General features: G+C 53.6%; 1 protein-coding gene across 1 annotated transcript; it reads left to right on the forward strand.

The window, feature by feature from the left end:
* Window positions 1–494: 494 nt before the first annotated feature.
* Window positions 495–17,587, forward strand: PIGO (phosphatidylinositol glycan anchor biosynthesis class O). The gene is made up of 11 exons (XM_062600085.1): window positions 495–511; window positions 1,307–1,800; window positions 3,176–3,319; window positions 4,038–4,161; window positions 4,782–4,941; window positions 5,824–5,997; window positions 8,167–9,736; window positions 10,241–10,444; window positions 10,755–10,957; window positions 11,754–11,824; window positions 12,496–17,587. The coding sequence occupies exons 2-11, from the start codon at window positions 1,308–1,310 to the stop codon at window positions 12,614–12,616; spliced, it is 3,264 nt and encodes a 1,087-aa protein (XP_062456069.1). The 5' UTR covers window positions 495–511; window position 1,307; the 3' UTR covers window positions 12,617–17,587.
* The last annotated feature ends 149 nt before the right edge of the window (window positions 17,588–17,736 follow it).

The raw sequence follows: 17,736 nt of genomic DNA on the forward strand, positions 1-17,736 counted from the left end.
GTCTGGGCTGCGAACAGCTGGTCGGGGACGGGTTGGTGAGGGCGGCGAGGGGCTCGATCGCTGCCAGGGAGCCGAGGGGCAGGTGCAGCTCCGCGGGGCAGCGCCGTAGGGTCCCGGGTAGCCGGTCGGGGGCAGGAGCGGGGTCGGGGCTGAGCGGGGAGGCTCCCCGAGCGCCCCCGGCTTTCTTACCCGGGGGGCTGAGGGAGGGGAAGCGGCCTCGGCGCTCTCTGTGCCGCTCGTGCCCGGTTCCGGCGTTTCCCCCCGCTCCCCTGGGCCGGGGGGGGGGGGTCGGGACCCTCCGTGCGCCCCTTCGGCGGCGCCGGCCCCGGGGCGCGGCGCCCCTGCCCTGCCCTGCCCGGCCCTGCCCTGCGGCGCGCCGCCGGGCCGCCAGGGGGCGCCGCCGCCCCCCCCCGCCCCGCCCCGCCCCGCGCCGCCGCTCTCGGGCCGCCGCCGCGTGCGGCGCTTCCGGGCGGGGGCGGGGGCGGCTCGCGCCGGGCCGCGGCGGCCGCAGGTAGCGCGGGCGGCGGGCGCCGAGTGGGGCCGCGGCCGCGTCTGGGCCCCGCGGCAGCGGCGGGGCGCAGGAGCCGGGGCGCCCGCGTCCTGGGGGTGGGCGGGTGTCGGGGGGCGGGGTGGTGTCTGGGCTCGTGGGGCGCTGGGGGGTGTCAGGGTGGTGTGTGGCGCTCATAGGGCCACTGAGGGGTGCGGGGTGGTGTGTGGGGCTCATAGGGGCGCTGGGGGGTGTCAGGGTGCAGGGTGGTGTCTGGGCTCATAGGGGCACTGAGGGGTGCGGGGTGGTGTGTGGGGCTCATAGGGGCGCTGGGGGGTGTCAGGGTGCAAGGTGGTGTCTGGGCTCATAGGGGCGCTGGGGGGTGTCAGGGTGCGGGATGGTGTCTGGGCTCATAGGGGTACTGAGGGGTGCGGGGTGGTGTGTGGGGCTCATAGGGGCGCTGGGGGGTGTCAGGGTGCAGGGTGGTGTCTGGGGATCATTGGGGCACTGAGGGGTGCGGGGTGGTGTGTGGGGCTCATAGGGGCGCTGGGGGGTGTCAGGGTGCAGGGTGGTGTCTGGGGCTCATCGGGGCACTGAGGGGTGCGGGGTGGTGTGTGGGGCTCATAGGGGCGCTGGGGGGTGACAGGGTGCAGGTGGTGTCTGGGCTGAGGATGACGGCTGGGCGCTCTGAGGAGCGCAGGATGTGAGGGTGTTTTGGTGCAGGACACAGCAGGGGTGGGGGGCGACCAGGTACTGTAGGGGCAGGTGGGGGGCAGTTGGCCAAAGCAGGGGGCTGAATTTCTCCGTCCTTCCCTGCAGGATGCAGCGGTGGCTGGTGCTGCTCTTCCTGGCCTGGGTCTGCTTTCTCTTCTTTGCTGGTATTGGGCTCTTCATGAGCGGCTTCCTGCTTACCCGGATTGAGCTTGCCCACAGCAGTTCTTGCTCAGACCCGCTCACACCACCCCCCTGGGACAGGCAGAGCCTCCCGCCGGGCTCCTGCTGGATGCCCCAGCGCTTTGCTAAGGTCGTGCTAGTCGTCATTGATGCCCTCCGGTTTGAGTTTGCCTCGTTCAACCCAGCCAAAGTGAGCCCGCTGCCGTATGAAAACAAGCTGAGTTTCCTGCACCACCTAGCAACCTTGCAGCCCCGCCATGCCCGCCTCTACCGCTTCCGAGCCGATCCCCCCACTGCTACCATGCAGCGCATCAAGGGCCTCACCACTGGCTCGTTGCCCACCTTCATTGACGTGGGCAGCAACTTTGCCACCTATGCAATCCAGGAGGACAACCTGCTGGCACAGCTGGTACAGAACGGTATGTGTGCTGGGGGCGGTGTCCAGCTGGGAGAGGCCATGTATAAAGCACAAGCCAGCATTCATGTAGGACCCCTTTTTTTTCCTGGGAAGGGGCCTATTTGCAACATCTCCACTCTTTAATTATTTTCACTCAGGCATCCCTGGCTGAAGGCTGCAGGGGTCTTAGTCAGCGTGGTCACACAGTCAAGGTTTTTACACCTTGTGCTGGGGGTGAGAGGCAGCTGGGACCTGGGTTCTTCAATGATGGTGAGAAAACAGGCAATAATGGTTGTAGTAGTGCAGACTGTTGCAAGGTCACTACCAGGAATGGCTCTAGGAAGCCAAGGGCATTGCTAGTCAGTCGTGTTTGCATTCAGCCGCGATGCACAAGGCGGGAGGAGCCAGTGCCAGGTACACTGTGGAGGTGTCACGTGGGTAGCACGCCTGCCCAGCCGGCTGCCTGTGACTGTTAGGCGACTACCTTATCTCATTTTCTACATAATTTGGTACTGCATACGTATTTCAGAGTGCAGCTTTAAAGAGCATCCTGTCCAGGGGGGATGATAGGGAGAAGAGGACAAGATGCAGTTCTGTGATACGCAGAGAGATTCCCTTCGAGGGCTGCAGCTGGCACAAATGCCAGTAGTGCCTAGGAGGCGCGACACTACTGAGTTGTCAGCTCCCCATGCGTGAGGGTAAGGTGGGCAAATGCAGTAGAGCATCAGTGGTGAAAAATGCTAGAAGGAAACGCTGTTCTGTAGCAGCAGTTGTGGAGGAAACGGTTCCTGCTCCCAGACTGGGGAGACTCTGAAAGCCTGGAGGGCTGGCAATAGGGAAAGCAGAGCAAGAACAATTGGAAACATCCGTGCTTTTGCCTTCCTTTCTCTGCATTTGAAAAACCTCCACTGTTGTGTTTAAAGTTTGAGCCTAGGACTCAAGGCTTCTGCTCAGTCCCTGTCTGTGGCCGTCTTTTGTCTAGTATTTTACAGTGTGATTGTGAGGCCTTTGAGGGCAGAGGGGTTCTTTCTTGCACTGCGCTTTCCTAAGCTTTGCAGTGATACAAATAAGTAACTTTTTGGCCTGTTCAATTCATGAGTTTCTCTGCTGAGGGAACGTGTCAGAGCTTAATGATAGGTGATGGTAATGAGAGGTGCTGTTGAATTTGGTGCTGGGGGTACTAGTAGGCTTAGGAACTGGGCTGACTATTCCCCACCTTCGTATTTGTTAACAACTAGCTGGAGATTTTACTTTTAAGTCACTTGAGATGTCGATAGGAGAACAGCTAGTGCTCCAGACCCTGTCTTGAATCTGCCCAGACTCTTTGCACTAGTGTGAGTAAGACCATGACTCTGGTGGGCTCCTTGCTCTGATTAATTCCTTTCTTCCTTCCCCAGGAAGGAGAGTGGTTTTCATGGGAGATGACACTTGGGAAGGACTCTTCCCCAAGAAGTTTTTTCGCTCATATTTCTTCCCTTCTTTTAACGTGAAGGATCTTCATACTGTGGATGATGGGATCCTCCAGCATCTTTATCCAACTGGTAAGTAACTCTTCCTCAGGGGCCAGCTGAACCTTTATGTTTTGCTAGGGTCCTAGTGCAAGGTTGAGGTAGAACTGAAGAGGGTTGTTTTTTTTTGGAGTTACAATGGACAGTCACACCTGCTTGTGGCTGTAGCACATGGACTACAGCACTCTAGCTGGATTTCCACAGATATGCCAGCTTTTGGAGGTGACACACCATTTCTTTAAATGGCTCTCCTCCATTTGGGAAAGGGCACAGCTTGTTGGGACTTGTCCACAGTTTATAGTTCTATAGCTGTCCTAGAAATACGCTACTAGGATGGAGCAGGAAGGGCATCTCTTTCTTCTAGCTTAACCTTGAAGGGGCCGTTTGATCTGTGGCTGTCTGGGCAGGCCCACAGTATTCTAGAAAATACTTGCCTTGAGCAGCTGCTGGAGTGGGAGGCTGAGGCACAGCACTACTCTCAGCAGGATATTCCTGGCTCCCAGTCCTGGGGAGAGGGTGAAGTGTGACAGGACTGAGGGGAATGCACCTTGTTTGATCTGTATAGAAATCTAAGTAAATGAAGATTGTAGTGGTCTTTCATGAGGAAGGTGGGTTCTGCCTTGTGGGAGAGCATGAGAGGAAGAAATGGCAGTTTGCAGAGGCAACTGGAAAGCTTTGGCAGGAGGAGCCAGCAGTGGGGCACAGGTCCAAATCCCAGGTTAGTGTCTGATAAGCTCCTCTTGTTCTACAGTGGATGGTGGTGAATGGGACTTGCTGATTGCTCACTTCCTTGGTGTGGACCACTGTGGGCACAAACATGGACCTGACCACCCTGAAATGGCTAAGAAGCTCACCCAGATGAATGAGATGCTCAGGTGACTGGCATGGCAGTAGGGGTTTGCCAGCCTGCCTCTTCCTTCACCCAGACTGGTCGGGTTTTCCTAAAGCATTTACAGATCCAGAGGGCAACAGAGAACGTTCTTACTATGCCGGTTACCACAGAGAATGGCTCTGACTAGCAGCAGCTGGAACCCCAGCTGTGCTGCAGGGCAGTATGTTCATGGGGGAGTGGCAAATCCCAAATAATATCAATCTGAAACTTGTTCCTGATGGAGACATCTCTTCCAAATTTTATTTTGTGTAGTTCTCTAAATGGCAAACATTAGCTACCTGCTCTGGCTTTTCAGTTTGCAGGAGCAATCTGCTCTGTCTCAGGGCTCTGGCTTTTCAGTTTTTTTCTGAAGCATATGTTGCCCTGGCACCTGGGTGTTCATTTTTGCTAGCTGTATCCACAAGGGCTTTTGTCAGTTTGATTGGGAAAAAAGGTTGATTTTTTTTGTTCAGTTGTTGCAGCTCTGCGTCAGCACTTAGTTTTGCTCAGCTCTGTGTAGGCCTCATCTCCGTGGTGCGTGCAGGCTAGGCGGAGATCATGTCATCTCCAACCTGTGCAACCCAGGCAGAGAGTCGGAGTTGACCTTCCTTATCCTGGTGACAGGTCCTTGGTAGATCATCTGGGAAATGACACCCTGCTTCTGGTGGCTGGGGACCATGGCATGACGGAGACTGGAGACCATGGTGGGGACAGCGAGAAAGAAGTGAATGCAGCACTGTTTGTGTACAGCAAAACACCCCTATTTGGTGCTGGCCCTCCTGAGGTGAGAGGAAGTTTATCCTTAGGGGATTTTAGGTCACTTACTGCCTTAGGTGACCTCCAGGGAGAAAACTGCATCCTGAGGTTACAGGGAGTAATGGTTTGGTCGGCATTGGTCAGGTTGAGAGGGCCAGGGAGTCTGTCACTCTTCCAGAGAGAATAAGGGAAAGTCTGCCACAAAATGCAGATAGTATAAAAGACAGGAATGTGAGTAGTATCAGTTTGTGTCAAACAGAATCCAACTTACTTATTTGGAAAAAAATCTAATTGCAAAAACAGACTGCCAGTGGGGTGAGATGTAGGTTCTGTTGGGCTGTTTCACTTTACTAAATCTTCACCACTTGGCTTGCTGCAGGGCTGAGTGAGTTACAGGGCAGATAGCTTTCCCCAGACCTCCAGCTCAGGAAGTGGTTGGGGTGGGGATGTGGCTTTGCCTTAAACCTAAGGGGATAGGTGAATGACCTGTGTGTGGGACCAGTGTTTGGGACCCATGTTCGGGCCCTTCAGCTGTGCTAAAGCGGGGCTGGGTGAGCTGCCAGACAGCCTGGGTCACACCCCGGAACCCGCGGTCCCCAGAAAACATGCTGTCCTTGCAGGGTGCTCAGGGAGGAGTGAGCTGTGCCCATGGTTTCCCGTGTATTTTTGCCCTTTCTGGCTTCCCTGGTGTTTCCTCTGAATGGGGCTGCTTTCCCCACCACTGGGCCTTTCACGGGGCAGTGCCAGCGGAAGGGCATCCTGCCAGATCCAGGCTAGCAGAGGGCCTGACAGAGCAGGGGTTTGGTGCCCATGTGTGTGCCCAGCTAGCTGTGCCCTTGCCCCCTGGCCTGCGTGAAAAGCCACGTTTCTGAGCTTTTCCAACTTCCCGATTCCTTCCCTGTCTCTCCAGGAGCCTGAGGCCGTTCCCCAGGTGAACCTGGTGCCCACTGTGGCCTTGCTGCTGGGTGTGCCCATCCCCTACAGTAACATCGGGGAGGTGATGGCTGAGCTGTTCCCCGGGGACGGCGACGCCGTGTCTGCGGCCTTGCAGCAGCTTTCAGTCTATCACGTCAATGCCAAGCAGGTATGGTCAGGATCTTCTTAGCTGTTTTCCTGTTATGTGAGGGGGCAACAGAAGGGTGAGATCTGCTGACAGTCATCAGGTAGTGCTAAGGGCTGCCTGGGGGTCATGGCTATTTTGGGGATTCACTGCCTACTATTTCTCACATAGGAGCTCTCAGACAAGCTCTTAGACACTGATTGATGGCAATGCTGGGCAGTACCTACTGCAAGCCTCCTTATTGAACTAGAGGGCAAGAGGAGTTGCTTTTCAAGTGCATATTCTTCTGTTTTGTGGAGATGGGACAGTTGTCTTCATGGGGAACTTAATTCAAAGAGTCAGCTCCTTGTGGAGTTTGCTCCAGTAGAAGGCAGCATTGTTTTTCAAAAGAGACATGGGAGATCCGGTTTAGTGCTTGGTGATGAGCTGTGGTTTAGGAAGTCACTGGCCTGGGAGAGGTGTGTGTTTCTGGTAAGGATGGGTCCCAGATGGTCAGAGGTGGATTTGGGTTTTGGGGAAGGCTGATTCCTCAAAGCTGAGGAAGACTAGGGGCAGCTTTCATTAATGGAGATTCAAGAGTACAATGGATGTTTCGATGCTTCTTCAGTTTTGGAGGAGAAATGGTTTTAGCTGAAAAACTATTCTAATTCAGTGACAAAAGGAGAACAGCAATGAAGGATTAAATGAACACTATCTAATAAGAGAGAATAAATTGGGATGATAGAGAAAGATCAGTTTACACTAAGTGCTGCAAAATATGGAACCCCCCCACAGCTAAATGCTGGCTGGCTGGCTGACTGGCTGGCAAGGCCAAGACTTTGAGCAATTGAGAATATACCAGGTGTTAAAGAAGCCAAAGCAATGGAATAAGGCCATGTACCAGGGTAGGTCTGCATGTTTTTGTAGAGAGCTGTCTGGAGCGGCTTCTGGCTTGTCAACGGAGCAGATTTGCTGCACAAGTTGCTGTTTGTCATGTAAGACGCTACTTGCCTTTGAGAGACTCAGGGATTGCTAGAAGCATACTACTGGCCCCAAAATAGCCCCTCCAGCCCCCAGTCAACTCCCTGATGTTGGCTTTTCAAGGAAGAAGGCAAATCAGCATAGGTTCTGTTTTGGGTCCAGTAGGTGGATACAACTCATGATGTGTAGGTTGGGCACTGTTCGTGCAAGTCAGTGAAGCGCCAGAGACCACATGATTGCTAGTGGGAAGGCAGAAGTGTTCGGCATCTCTGCTGTGTACTTATAGAGAAGAAGGGTGCTTTGTCACTTAAGGATGATAGTGTACTTTCCTGTCCCTTAGTCACAACGAATATTGATCATCATCTGTTAGGGGTTACTGTTATCCAATCCAAAGTATTTGAATGTTTGCACTTAGTCATCTGAGGAGATTTCTGCTTGATCACATCGGTTTTGAACAAGGCTTGTGGAAGTTTGTGCAAACCTGGGAGACAGCTAGTGGGTATGGTGGTTGTTGTGGACAGGAACAGGCTGATTCTGCCTGTGCTTTGAGGCGACTGGAAGCCAAGTGAATGTATCAGTGTGGTGCTGGACTCACACTGAAATATAATGCTGGATATTTGTGTGGGTGCTGTGTCCTGGTGGTGACCTCTACAACTTTGGGATCGTAGCTGGCTCTGTACTTGCTGGCTTGAAGTGGATGTAGAATGAGCTTTCCTCAGCTTGTGGGACAGTGGGTTAACGTACCCATGTACAAGAACAGGGAATAGTTTGGCTTTAACAGCTAAAGGCTGTTTAATTTGCTCTTTGTCCTCGGAAAAATAAGGAAAAAGCTGTTAGTGAGTTCAGATTAACAGCTAGTAATGGCTTGAACTTCTTAGGGATGTTTGCTTTATTGTTACCCAAGACTCTGCATAAAAAACCTTTAGCAATGTGTACAGAAGTGCACCTAGCAAGTTAAGAACTGGGTAGCTGAGAGGTGTGGATGTATTTGGCAGGTTGGATATGTCATTTTAGGATGTGTTACTTTAACCAAGTGACTCTGTTTCCTGCTGGTCACCCTCATATTTGAGTGCCCAGCCGCAGGCGATACTGCCAAGGATACGTCTGCCCCAGTAGGCGTTGGCAGATCGGGGCTGTTTCCATTCTGAAGGGCTGTATAGGGAAGATGGCAGTGAAATTACTTTCCCAGCAGTCCCAGTGCTGCTATCTGACCCTGTGTCCCCTCTCCTGTAGGTGGATCGATTCCTGCACTCCTACTCGCTGGTGGCTCAAGACCTGCCAGCAGAGCAGCTCCAGCACCTGCAGGAGATCTTCTCCAGCGCAGTGGAAGAGCACACTCAGCTCTTGGCCCAGATGCAGGAGGCAATGCTGATGTCTCCAGAGCTGGAGTCCAAGCTGGGAAACCTGATCAATCGCTTCCAGCTGTACCTGCGGGAGGCACGGGCCGTGTGCACCCAGACCTGGGCCCGCTTCCATCCACTGCGTATTGTGGCAGGTTGCAGCCTCATTGCTGCTTCGTGCTTGCTCTGCTACGTGACCTCGGAGTTGGCCACAGTGTCAGACTCTTTCTATCGCAACTGCCTCCTGTACCCACTGCTTTGGGGCCTGGTGGCTATTCTGCTTGGGCTGGCCTGCACATTCATCCAGGAGGGACTGGATCTCCTCCTGGTTTCCTCATGGGCAGCTGCAGTTTCTCAGATGGCCTTCTTCTGGCACTGGTGGGGCCAGCAGCCCAAGCGAGCCCGTTTGGCAAGTAGCCAGCCGCCCTTGGCCAGTGTTGGCCTGAGGCAGCGTCTACGAGCATGGCTGGGGCTGGCCTACCCCATGGGCATTCTCCTCTTCCGCTGTGGAGCCATGTTCTCCGATAGCTTTGTGGTGGCTGAGGCCCGGGTTGCCCCCTTTCTGCTGGCCTCTCTGGTGGTGTTGCTGGTAGGGAAACTCCATTGGGATGGTCATTTGACTGTGCCAGAAGGCCCCAAACAGCAGCTTCTTGGCTTTTCCTCTTACCGTAAAGAGAGTTGGTACCTGCTATACCTCGTCGCCATGCTTCTAGTTTGTGTGCGCCTCTCTGTTTTTTTCCACCAGTGCCGTGAAGAAATCCCCCAGTGCCGGCCCTCTCTTTTCCTTGCCCCCCTTGCCAGCCTGAGGAACACACGAGCCAAGAACCTCTTCTACCTCCTGTGCGTGGCCTCGCTTGTTGGGCTGGTCTATGTGGTGCGGTGCTGGCTGCGGCACTACGGCAATCTGAACAGCTCAGACCCCCTCGTGCTCTTTGTGCGCTGGGGTTTCCCACTGGTTGTCATCTGCATTGCCTGCTACTGGGCCGTCGCCTCCAGTGCTGAGGACTCGCTCGGCAAGCTGCAGGACCTGGTGCAGGTGGCACTTGTTGCCTTTCCTTGGGCTGTCTACGGGCTGGTGTCCGTGGGGCTGCTGCTCTTGCTGTGCAATCCCATGACAGTGTTTGCGAAAGACACACGGGAGTTGGCTGGACCCATTGTCACCCCTTACTTAGGGGTTCCCAGCTCTGAAGTCGACTTCCTCCACGTCATCCCTCAGATCTACAGGAGGATGCAGGAGTCTCTGAAAAGCCGCCTGGAGCGGGGCAGGTGCAAGGCCACAGTTGCAGCCTACGGGCTGGGCAGTGTGTATTCAGCAGCCTTGGTCATAGCACTTACCCTGCTGGGCTTCTTCTTGCTGCTTCTGCACAGTGAGCGGCTGAGTCTTGCCTTCTTGCTCCTCTTCCTGGAGGCCTTTGTGCTGCTGCACATCCACACCTGTGCCAGAAGCCTTGCTGGAGACACTGGTGAGTTGGGGCTCAGGAAAGCATCCGGTGGATGTGTGTAAGGCTGTGGCCTGGACTTTGTCTTCAGTGGCCTCTTCTTTTTTTCACTGGGAGAGGCAGGGCTCAGTCTCTGCTCCCAAGGAATGAGGGTGCAGTAATCTTTACTCCTGTGTTCATAAGAGCTGCATAAATCCCCTGAAGATGCACATGCAGCAGGGATGCAGCATGGGAGGAGGAGGAGTCAATTGTGTCAGGGAAGTTTTTTTTTTTTTTTTATCCATCCCTGCTCCCCAGGGTGTGAACAGCCACCAAACCCCATCGCTGCTGGCAGAGCCATGGGAGCAGGGCAGAGCGTGGAGGGGATGCTTGCCACTCGCCATTCCCTGTGCTGGGAGCCTGACTAGTTTCTGTCTCTCGGAAGAGAGATTGTGGGAAGGGAATCTGGAAGGAAACACGATATGCTTTTTTGGACTATAGATCTCTCTGGTTCCGCAATGCTAATCTCTCTGTCCCTCTGTCTCTCAGAGCCTTTTTCAGTGCCCTGGCATGCAGTCATCTCCTGGCTCCTTGCTGCTTCCCAGTTCTTCTATTCCACGGGCCACCAGCCCATCTTCCCAGCCATCCATTGGAACGCAGCCTTTGTGGGCTTCCACCTTGACCACAGCACAAACCTCCTGCCCGCTGTCCTTGTGGGCGCCAACACGTTTGCCTCCCATATCCTCTTTGCAGGTAAATGAATTTCTTCCAGGGCCACTAAACCTAATCAGGCACAGCTCCGTGCTTTGTCTTGTTTGGAGGCCTGCAGGCTTCACGCAAGGAGATGAAGGTGAATAGCACTAGCTGAATAGCAGCATCTTTGCTGACCCCTTCTGGGGTCACAAAGCTGCCCATGACCTGCAGACTCTGTGAAGTTGTGCCTGATGAGCAAACTGAAGCTGGGGTATATGCTTCCTGCGTGTCCAGGGTGTGATGGCAGAGCCTGGGCTGCTCCTCACCTCTGGGCTCCCAGTAACTTCCTGTGCCCTTGTCCTTGAGGTAGTTGGCTGCCCTCTGCTCCTGCTTTGGCCCTTTGTGTGTGAGACACCCAGCTCACAGAGGAGGAAGCCCAAGAAGGAGCCTCGGGAAGAGCTGCAGGAAGAAGAGGAGCACATGATGGAGATGAGGCTACGGGAGTCCCCGGAGAAGTTCTCTGCTGCTGTGCTGCAGCTGGGGCTGAAGTACCTCTTCATCCTTGGGATGCAGGTATGGGCAGAGGCTGATGGTTGTGGGGAAGGCTGCCCGAGAGGAAAACAGTGTGTTGTCAGAGCCCCAGGGCATCTTGGCTTGAAGAGGGGATCAGCCAGAGCAGAGAGATGCCCAGGGCTGATCTGCCTGGGTGCAGATGGAAGGTCAGCTGCACTGATTCTCTTCTTAGCAGTGCCTTTGCTCTTTGCTTTGGGAAAGGCTCCGGCATGGAAGCAGTGTTACAGATTAGGCTGCTTTTCATATCCATCTTTGCAGAATGGGAGGATCTGTTCAGAAGCTATAGGGCTGTAATTCTGCTTCCCCTCTTCCTGACCGTGTATATCCAGTTGCACTGGCTCTGGTTCTCATCTGATCCCATGTGGTGGGGATGTAGGGAGCAAAACAGCAGAAAACTTATCCCGTGAAAGAAGTGAATAGCTTTCTGAGGTTTAGCCCATCAGATCGACTCTGTGTGGTCAGACCATAACCAGTGCAAGGGAAAAGGCAAGCCCTTACAGCAGGAGAGCAGCAGTACCTCTCAGTGAGCTATTAGGTCAGCTTATCTACAGTGTGAGCCCTGCTCTGTGCTGTCCAGTACTGGCCCTTTCCTTGGAGGGCCTGTGTGTACCACAGACTGTCTTTCCTGGTTTGAGGCCACAGTGGAAGAGAATCCTCTTTGGGATGCATATTTTTGATGTGTACTGTACAAGCCCCTCAGTGTGCACAGTTTAGTACTCATTTCAGATGTGCATCCATGGCCCGGGTGGTTTCCCTGGAGTCGTTTGTAACTTCTTTTTCTTGGTCTCTTCCACAGCTTCTGGCCTGTGTTTGTGCAGCTACGATCCTCAGAAGACACCTCATGGTCTGGAAGGTCTTTGCCCCAAAGTAAGTCCCCAGAGTTGCTCTGATGCTGGATTAGGGCTCTTATTCTCAAGCTCTCAAGCAGTGTGTGTAAACAATAAGGCCAGAGGAGCATGATTGTTCCTGTATGACTTCCTATTATTAGAGGCTATAGGACTGTTCTGAATTAATTCCAATTTCTAGTTGAGAAGCTGATGTTGATCTACAGCATAGAAATTTCTCCTGATCTTGATTTTTGAGGACATGCAAAGCCTACCAGGCACCTGGTAAGCTGTCTGAGTGGGAATAACCATAGTGCTGTGGGATCCCCAGGCTAGCCAGAACAGCCCTGCCAGGCAGTGGTAATGAGTGTGAGAATATTCAAGGCAGGGACCCAAATGTAGAGCTACCAGTCAAGAAATTAGATGGTAGTAGGCATGGGAAAGCATGGGAAGTCCTTGGTGTCTTAAGTTTCCAGGTGCCTCCTAGGTGTCTTCTGAAATGTTCTCTAGACCACCAAAGAACTTGAGGCCTGCTTGGCTTCCAGGTTGCAAGTAGCATCCACTGTTTGGGGGGTGAATGTAGTCAGGTTTTAGGATCTGGGAAGCTACCAGCCTCTTGTTGTTAGGAAAGTCAGTCTGCTGGGAGTGAGGGTAACAGCTTGTCCTTGCAGGAATGCTGGCTGTGATACCTCACTGGGTCTGTTGTGCCCACAGGTTCCTCTTTGAAGCATTGGGCTTCATGGTGAGCAGCATCTGCCTCCTGCTGGGGATCTCCCTGGTGATGCGTGTGGACTGTGCAGTCAGCACCTGGTTCAGCCAGCTTCAGCTCAGGTAGCGTTGGAGAAGTGGGGAACCTGACCTGCTCATTGACCAAGGCTATGGTTGTCTCTCTGCCTCCTGGGGCCTGGAGAGATCATAGAGCCACCAGCAACGAGTGCCTGTTGACAGCAGTCAGGGATTATCCTGAGCTCCACGCCTCAGCACTGCACAAAAGGACTGGTGCCAGCAGTTCCCTGCTCTTTGCAATGCTCTGCAGGGAGCGTGTTTCTCAGCAGCTGGGTTAGAGCTCCTGCTGGGCATTTGTTAACAGCAGAGGAGTCTGCTGCAGGAAGCCAAGAAGCAAGAGTCCTGAAGTGCTCCTCTGGAGAAGTGCCAGCCAGGGGCCTTGCTGCTACTCTCCTGACAACTGTGCAGTTGGTAGGCTTCAGCGGCCAGCATGCTACCTGAGATGTTACCTTGCCTGTGCTGAGACAGAGACCCACTGGAAGGGGCGCCTGCTGAGAAGGGGAAGGAAGAGAGGAGAGGGAAGGCTACAACCCAGCCCTGTCACTGGGTCATGCAGCCACCATCTCTTCTCCTCTCTTCCTTGCATACTTAGTTTTTGCATTCGAATCAAAGTGCACGTGATCATGTGTACACAAGTTCGTGGGGTCTCAGTGGCAGCCACGCTGCTCTAGCTGTAGAGTCAGTTGGTTGCTCTGTGGTAACCCATTCTTACTACCATTTTCTTGGTCTTTTCTTGGCCTTCTCAGAAAGGGCCCCCTTGGGGTGAGAGGGCAGGCTGGGCTGTCTTACACAGGCTCAGCTTTTTGGAAGGGTGACAGCAGAGAGAATTGTGCCCATGACTGAGAACCTCTGCACGGGTAGGATCGGCCTGTTGGCTATCTGCAAAGACTGGGTTGTAGCAGCCAGGACTCATCGTCTCCTCCTGAGCTTGTGCTGTGGGGTGCTTGCTGTTGATTGGGAACAGTTGAATTGCAGCAGGATGTAGTGATGGAGCATATGACCCATTCCCATATTGGCTCATGTCAGCAGGAAAGGGGAGTCTGGAATAGCTGTCCTAACTACAGGAGTAGCTTTGGTGTAGGCACTGCTGCCTGGGGACAGTTGCTTGAAAGCCCTTAGTAGGAGAGAATTTTTCTGCAGGGTGGCCTAACCGTTGCTATATACGTCTGTATATATGCCTGGAGTTACGTCACCTTGAAAGGATCCCTAGCATTGCAGATTATAGCATTTGTGAGCCAGTATATGGTGCTTCTCGCCCTCTTGATCTTGGTGTTCTGCATGGGACTCCGTGCTGCAAGTGAGCTATCATAGTTCTGCTCTTGATTGCTTGCAGTCAGGAGGGGTTGTTCTTTTCTTCATGTGCAGAGGTAGAGGATGGTGACTGCAGTGCTTGGCCGCATTCCAGTCAAATTGCCCCTGCAGTTTTGATGAGAGTTGGGATTCTTTACTCCCTGTCCTGAACCACTGTGTGGCATTACTTGGTGCTATGAAACCTTTCATCTCTTTCTCTGGTGGAGGGCAAATTACCTGCACTGTGTTGGGGCCACTCTCTGCTCCGACAAACCTGAGCACCATATGCTTAGGCTTGCTGCTTTGATTTTTGTTCCCAGTCCCTGTTTGATTTTTAGCTCGTGGACCATGACTGCCCCTGTTCAAGTTCCTCATTGCTAGCGTAAGTCCAGGCTCTTCCTCGCCTCTGTCCTGAAGAGTCTTGGGAAAGCTGTGGAAACTGTCTGTTGAAAGCAGGTTTATTTTTGTATTTAGTCCCTGTGGGAGGGTAACACTAGCCCAAGTGTTAGGGTGCAATTCCAGGGAGGCTTCAACTGATGCAATCGTGGGCTTCCATTGTTTGGCCATCTCCTGACCTGCTGGCTGTGCTCTCCCACCACTGCTTTGCATCTCCCCTGCCCCGTGGGCATCTCTCGCTTAATTTAGCTAACAAAACCAGGGATTAGTTTGTAGCTGGCTTGACTCTCTCAGCTGGCTCACAGCCCAGTTCCATGAACACCATTGCTGGTGCAAGGAAGCAGGTAGGAACATGTAGTTGGAGCTGTGGTGTGAAAGAACGTGGCAGCCCACTTAAATTGGCTTAAGCAATCCTACCTTTAAAATGGGTTTTATGCTCTATTTTGCATCTCCTTAGTGGCCTCATGGTTCTCAGGTGCTGAGTGGAGCCATGCTGATGAGTGAGGGGTGCACCTGCATGTGGAGAAGGAAAGGGATGCAGGCAGCAGCTACCTAGTGAGTTTTGATTTATCATGAAAAGGTCCAGATAACACACCAGTACTGCTACCCAAAGAGGTCTTGTAACCTCACAGCATGGTCAGGAGCTTGCTGCCTGAATGTCTGCCCTGCAGGGAGGCTGGCACAGAGCAGAGAATAGAGCTTTAGCTCCATAAAGACATGCGCACACATCTCACCAGAGACTTCCTAGGCAGTGTTGAGTCCCTACTGCAGAATATAAATTCTGGCTTTCAAAGTCAGAATTAGCACTTTTTTTTTAAAGCCATTTCCTGTTCTAACAGATCGGAGTCCAGGCTTCTTTGAGGGACTTCAGGCACATCATTCTCCCTACTGATGCCTAAGCCTCCTCTCCAGAAGTACAGTAACCTTGTTCCCTCGATGCCATCATGGGGATCTAGGGACACAGGTCCTTACTTCACCTGGATTTGTTACCACTGCAGTCATGCCAAGGAGACAGGACTGGCCACTCATTGTGCTAGCTGCTCTGCCAAGGGAGCCTAGCTGCTACACCAAAGAATTTAGATCCAAGAAGACAAACTGTTCAAGGGCTGGAGATGCTCTTGCTTTCTTTCACTGATGCTTTTAGTCTTTAGCAGCCATCCCTGAACTGCCTCAGGCTGACCATTTGACTGCTGTTCTTCTGAATGTGCTGAGGATGACAGAGTTAATGTTTGTCCAAGGCTTGATGACCTTGGAAGCATGACATGCTGCTGATACGAAAACAGAAGTGGCTATGCTTGTTGATTTTTAAAACCCCAAGGAGTGGATAGTGGAAGGTGCCCCTTGGGACAAACCAGTTCCTAGCCTCTCTAGCAAACCTGGGTTGCGGGGGAGAAGGCTCCGCCTTGCATTTCTCCATTCAGGTTGTCACCAGAAAGGTTCTCCCTTGGCGTTGAACCACCCTGGTGAGAGCTGCACACTCTGACACAGTCCTGGCTTTCCTTCCCTCCCTGCTAACGGTCAGCTCCCCAGGGCAGGCACCCACCTGGAGGAGAGTCGCACTGCTGCCTGAGCAAATCCAGGTTGGATGCCTTTGGAGGTGGGTGAAGAGGGCAGGGTTAGAATAGGTCAGGCCTTTTGGATAGGATCCAGTGTCTCATGCTTCTCTCTCTTGGTGACATTTCAGAGACAAACCAGCCCTGGAGGCAGATACCCCAAGTGGTTTGTTTCTAGTCCGTGTGTCCCTTGGATAAATGTGACATGGGAGGTGGCACACTCCCTGTGGTGGGTGGCAGGATGGAAACCTCCCCTATGTTCAGTGGAGAAGTTTCCGTCCTGCACTCTGCGACAGCTGCTGCCGCTCTTGCTTCTGCAAGCATTGTGTGTGTGTTCCTGGACAGTGACTCCTGCCCAGCACTGAGGAGGGCCCTGTCTGTCTGTGCAGGAGGAAAACTCCCCTGGGATCCTTCCTTGTCCTTCCCTGATGCCAGGCCAGGGGCAGGACAGTGGGAGCATGTGGGAGCATGGGAGAGCAGTGGAATCATTTGTGTCTAGCTTGTGCTGCCTGGAAAGTGTCAATAGAAACCTACCACCACTGTGAAAAGCTGGGGCTCTTTGTAGCCTGTCCCTGCCCTGGTGCTCGGGCAGCTGCCTGGCACAGGGCTGGTGTGGAGCTGCTGCCTGTGAGGCAATGCCAAGAGATGACACCGCTTCAGACAAGTCAGACTTGGTGTGTCTCAGTTCCCAGCAATTAGCATCTGTTTGCATGTCCTTTTCTTCATCCCACCTGTATTTATTCTTCCCTGAATGTTTCATTTATTTACTGCAAGAAATAGTCATGTTCTTGACATGCATGTCTCCCCTTCCTTTTGGGGAGCAGCGTGGGCAGCGTTCAGGGAACAGGCATGGGCTTGGGAGAGCTGCTCTCTCTTCCTCCAGCTGACTTGACTTGCTGCCTGGATTGGAGTAAGATTGTTTTTTATTTTATCAACCTCTCTGTGCCTCAGTATCCCATTTTGGGAAAAAAAGGGGGAAGGACCCAGTTCTTGAAAGGAGTTTGAGAGCTCTGCATGCAAAGTGCTAGAAAGGTGCTAAGCTCTCCTGGCTACGTATCTGGCTAATGCTTTCATTTCTCCATCAGCAATTAAACCCAGAAAGTGGAAGGGATTCTTGAGTCTCTGCTGGCAAGTAGAGCCTTTCTTTTCCTTAAAAATAAAAAATAAATACTGGGCAAGTTGCCAGCACTCGTTCGTCTGATGGCTTTGCCTCCGGACTGCTGCTATCCTCGACCCTGCAGGGCCAGCGCTTCGAAGCAGGGACTGGGGAGCTGGAAGTCCGCATCTTGTTTTCAGCTCCGTGTCTGAGCCGCTGTCATCCTGTGCAAGTCGTTCACCTCTTGTGCCTCAGTTTGCTGTCTGCAGCGTTGGGATAACACTAACCTACCTCACAGGGCTGTTGTGAGGCTGAGCTGTATGTAACATGCATGAAGCACCTAGAGAACGGTCGATGAGTTGTTTTTTTTTCTTTTTTAATTATTAAATCAATATTTAATAGGTGGTGGGGAGGATTTGCTTCTTTGTGTTGAGCCTGGCCGCTGCGTTGCGCCTGCCGGGGAGGCTGCGGTTCATCGGGAAGGACAAACCCCGGTTCTGTACGGCCGCAAAACCCATCGCTGCAAATAAAACGTGGGAGTCGGAGCGGACAGACTTTATTTCGGAAGCTGGGGGGCACCGCGGTCCCGCCGGCGGCGCTCCCGGGCCAGGCCCGGCCCAGCCCGGCCCGCGGTGGCCCGGTCCCTGGCTTCAGCTGCTTCGCGTCGCGCGGCCTTTCGGCCCCTTTTGGCCACCGTCTTCCCGGCGGCACTGCGGCAAGCTTCGCCCCCTGCCGCGCGCTTGGTTGTTGCCGTAGCGACCGCCGCTTCCCTCCTGCGCTCCGGGCCAATGGCAGCGGCGCCGCGGCGGACGCCAGCCAATCAGCGGCGGGCGG

The sequence above is a fragment of the Rhea pennata genome, chromosome Z (genome assembly GCF_028389875.1).
Source record: "Rhea pennata isolate bPtePen1 chromosome Z, bPtePen1.pri, whole genome shotgun sequence".
Taxonomy (NCBI): Eukaryota; Metazoa; Chordata; class Aves; order Rheiformes; family Rheidae; genus Rhea; species Rhea pennata.